At 60.0% G+C, this 4,353-nt stretch overlaps 1 protein-coding gene across 1 annotated transcript in view; it reads right to left on the bottom strand.

The window, feature by feature from the left end:
* FBRSL1 (fibrosin-like 1) overlaps positions 1-4,353 on the bottom strand; it is a 97,959-nt gene that overhangs the window by 42,448 nt on the left and 51,158 nt on the right. The window contains exon 7 of the mRNA XM_010852525.1: positions 3,674-3,709. Within this exon, the coding sequence (XP_010850827.1) occupies positions 3,674-3,709 (36 nt within the window). The remainder of the gene's footprint in view (positions 1-3,673; positions 3,710-4,353) is intronic.

Genomic DNA, 4,353 nt, shown 5'->3' with positions numbered 1-4,353 from the left:
TGTGCTAGGCTGCATTAGGCTCTCATGGCCCTGAGAAAAGATGAAACTCAACTGTGCCAGGAGCCCAAAGTGTGCCTGCCTGAGACTGGGGATGGGAGGTGCTGCAGGGGAGGTAATGGGAGATTAGCAGGCTCTCTGGGAAATTAGCTGTCAGCAGCCCAACCAACAAGCCAAATTTCCAGAAATCCCCTGAAGGCAATCAAGTCAATCAGCTAATTATGCCTCGTGTGTTTGTATGTGTGTGGGCGGGGCTACCCTGGCAGTTTGGCAGGTGGGGCCCCACCCGACTCTGGTGAGCACCCTGGGCCCTTCGCACCTGGTGTGGAAGCTGCCTCCTGCCACCTCCAGGCTGCCTGGCTGGGGTGTAGGCGGGCGCTCCCTTCTCCTGATCCCACCGCGGCTCTGCTTGGAACCCACAGTTAGAGCCTCACATCCCAGCCCGCCCTCCTGCTGTTCCTGACGGTGGTACCTCCTCCCACCGGAGGGCCTTTGCCCGGCTGCTCCCCAGCCCTGTGTCAGGACGGGGTTGGGAGGTCTTCTTGCCAGGCTACTCAAACTTCTCCATAGCACTCACCACCTCCCCGGGGACAGGGACACTGGCTGTTTGGTTCCTTCCAGTGGTGGTGATACTCAGTAAATGTTTGTCGAGGGGAGGAGGGACCTGGAGGTGAGAGCTGTACCCCAGCCCAGGGAGGGTGGGAGGACGGCAGCTCAGGCTGAGATCCGGCTGGTGAGGGCGGGAGAGGAGCCTGGAGGCCAGCGGCTGGCTGCATTCTGGTGCCGCGGGCTGCAGGGGGCAGGCTTCCTTCAGAGGGTGACAGAGAGGGGCCTGGGCAGGGGACTGGATGGGAGGAATTGGTGGGGAAAGCCGGGGTGAACTGGGAGTGTGGCCCTGAGCGGAGGCCCCTCCCGACAGTGGGGGCTGCAGCGGGTTCTCTGCCCCCTTCCTGACCACACCCACCCTGAGGACACCTGCCAGGACACCGGATCACCGGGGTCCAAGGCCCTGTCCCCAGGCTACACACTCAGGGTGGGGGCAGGGCAGCCTCCTGCCTGTGAGGCGTCTAGGTCCTCATTTCTCTTTAATAAAGGAAACTCCCAAGTCCCCTGCTTCGGCCGGAGATGATGGATCCTTGTGTCCTTGGCTGCAAGCAGTCAAATTAAGAAAATTACTTTCTAACTAATTTTATGGCACTAACGAACCTCTGGCGGCGTGCTGGGGACGTTGCGCCAAGCTTTCGGGACATAACATTGTTGAGGACGGGCAATAATTGGGGATTTGCTGGGGATAAATCTTGGCAAATTAAACTTCTAAGTACAGTCTATAATCCAGGTCAGACAACAAATGCCCTGTGTCACCTAGCAAGGGGATGCTGTGGGGAGAGGCAAGGACAAGCGTGACCCCTCCTGAGCCTGAGGCCCTAAATGCAGACACACAAACAGCAAGGTGTGTGCAAATATATACACCTACGCATAATGACACATGGCTACAGGTCACACACATACTGCATGACCACAGTCATACATATAGGCACATCGGCGCCATGTCCAGACACAGGCTCCCAGATGGACACTTACATGCAGTGTGGCACACACACACACACACACACACCTGCTGCATCCATAGACACACATGGGCGCCTCCAGACTCTTGAGAGGACAAGACACAGACTCACACAGAAATGGCCACAGAGAAACATGGAATGCTTCCGGGTGCAGCTGGGGAGCCCTGCCACTGCCACACAGAGATACCACCTCATGGGCACATGGGAGAGATAGACACATGTGAACATACAGGGTTACACAACACATACTTCCCTTGCACTGAGAGTCATACACAAACAGGGCTCTCAGCCTGAGTGTCACCCTTGTGCCAGAGGGCTCCATGGTGAACTCTGGATCTAGAGGCAGGGTCCCAGCCGGCCTCCAAGCCTCACCCTCCGGCTCCTGGCAGGGTCACCTGCCAGCCCCCAGCCTCGGCCTGCTGGGCAAGGGTCCTCTAAGCCCCGGCCTACTCCTCCAGCCTCAGGGGAGGCTGCCACCATGCCAACTGGACAAAAGGGCCAGCAGGGTTGACCATACAAGCCCTGCAGTGCTGCCCAGCACACGTCAGGGACCTGTGGGCACACTTGCTCACGCCAGGGCCTGGTGCACATACACCGGTGTGTCTGCAGACATGGTTCAGGAACCCCCAGGGCTGAGCAGCAGGCTGGGCCGCTGCCCCCCCACCATCTGTCACTCATGTGCAGCCTCAGTGGGGGCTAAGCTGCAAGCAGTTGGCATGTTAATTACAACTTCTTCTCCAGGAAACATTCAAAGCAGCATTTTGCAGAGAAGACCACAAATGACACAAGGTGGTTTGGAAGCAGAGGGCTGCCCAGAGGCTCTGGCAGGGAGACCCCAGCAGCCCCCAGGCATCTCAGGAGGTTCCACATGGAATATCTCTGGGCCCAGCCTCTCGGGGCTCCCAATCCTCCAGGACAGGTGCAGGCCGGTGGGCGTTCTGCGTCTTGTCCCCAACTCTCCCCATCACTGCCCCAGGTTGCCCTGGTGCCAACCTGGACCATATGGCACCTCCCAGAGTGCAGGTCCTGTCCAGGCCTGAACGACCACCCCCATCAACATGGTCAGGAGCGGTTGGCGCATCAAGACCACCCAGGCCCATGGGAGGAAGGAGCAGCCTGGGGCCGCCAACCATGACTCCAACAACAGATGAGAGCACAAAGGCTGCCCGAGGAGGGCAGAGGCCTTCCCAGGAAAGCACCCCTTGGGTGGCACCTGGGACCACTGCCCAGAAGTGTACAGCAGCCCCGGTCAGAGGCTCAAAGATGCTACAGCCTGGCCCAGGATTTGAGGCAGAAGGCAGAGCTGCCTGGGCTGGCAGACCTGGGGATCGCGGACCTGGGGGAGGGGAGGGCCAGGGACCCTCGGCTGTCCCTGCCACCCGGGGAATTAATGGGTTAATTACACACCCTATAAAAAGCCGCTGTGATTTAGAGAGCCTGCCTGTCAGACCCTGGAACTCTGGAACTCGCAGTTAATCAGGAGCTGCAGGATGAGGCGGGCGGAGCCCAGGCCCCTGCCCTCCAATGAGCCGAAACGGCCGTAAATTTGCAGAAACGGCTTTTATGGAGCTCTGGGTTTTATGGTGTCATTAACGGGCCTCCTGATACTTAAGGGGAAATGAAATAAAGTCGTGGGGAGGGGGCTGGGGGATGGGGAGGGTGGCCCCCGCCATGGCCAGAGTATCAAGTGGCAGCAGGCCGGCCCCCCTCCTGCCCCTGGGCCCCTGATGACAGCTAAGAGCAGGGGCCTCACACCCCTGTCCAGCCTCTTTGGCCGGGCCAAGCACAGCTGGGGAGAGGGTGTCAGGGCACGGGGGCAGGGGGCAGGGCGGGGAGGGCATACGCTGCAATTGCTCCACGTGCAGGAACCCCAACACCAAACGCTGCCCCACAGGACCCAGGGTGTCCAGCCCACTGCCCACTCCTCTGCAGGGCAGGACCCGGAGTCCTACTCCCTCTGAATCTCTGCCCACTCTGGCTCATCCCCATCCTGTTCAAACTCCATTTCGAGCCTAGGGGCAGCATTCAGTACAGTCGGGGCTCCCGTGGGTCGAGGGTCGGGGTTAGTGTGTGGGGAGCAGACAGCAGAAGGAGGGTGGGAGACTTACGGAGTAACCTCTGCCTGAGACTGCCTGCGCCGAGCTCTGCAGGGAAGGAAGAAGGACAGTCAGGAACCGGTTGCAGCCCCAGATGGCCACCCTCTCCCTTGAGGACCTGAGCAGGCAGAGCCCATCCTGGGTCTTTGCTGGAACCCCCCAGGTTGGGGCCACACTGATCAGCCTGTGGCAGGGCTCAAGGACCCACAGAGGAACCTTCCACCCCCAGACCTGGAGGTATGGTCCAGCCCAGCAAAGTCTCCAGGCAGAGAGGCGGCAAAGCCCCCACATTCCCCAGGGGTGGGCTCAGCCCCTCCCAGAGGATGCTCCCCACCTCTCCCATGTGGGGTTCTGGGCCAGGGGATAACCCCTCTCTGTGCTCAGGTCGGCTTTTCCCTCACCACCCACCAGCCTCCCAGGGTCACTGGGTCCAGCGGGAAAGTCTGGGAGGTTTCCTTGAGAAGGAGCTGGGCAGGTAATCCTGGGGTCTCAGATGTCAGATGGGGGTGGGGGGGTAAGCTGTGGCCTAGAGGCCAACAGTCACCCCAGAGGTCCTGTGAGGGTGATCAAATGCTCAAATGGGCAGTTAGGATCTGACGGGAGAAACCAGTTAGGTTCACTTCACCAGCTCCTCAGGGCAGGCGGTGGTCACCAGGGTTAAGCCCCAAGGCCCAGGGAGATAGGACGTGATG

This window comes from Bison bison, unplaced genomic scaffold, assembly GCF_000754665.1.
Source record: "Bison bison bison isolate TAMUID 2011002044 unplaced genomic scaffold, Bison_UMD1.0 scf7180017864312, whole genome shotgun sequence".
Taxonomy (NCBI): Eukaryota; Metazoa; Chordata; class Mammalia; order Artiodactyla; family Bovidae; genus Bison; species Bison bison.
The sequence above is the reverse complement of the archived record's forward strand: the minus strand, read 5'-3'. Positions and strand labels throughout refer to the sequence as shown.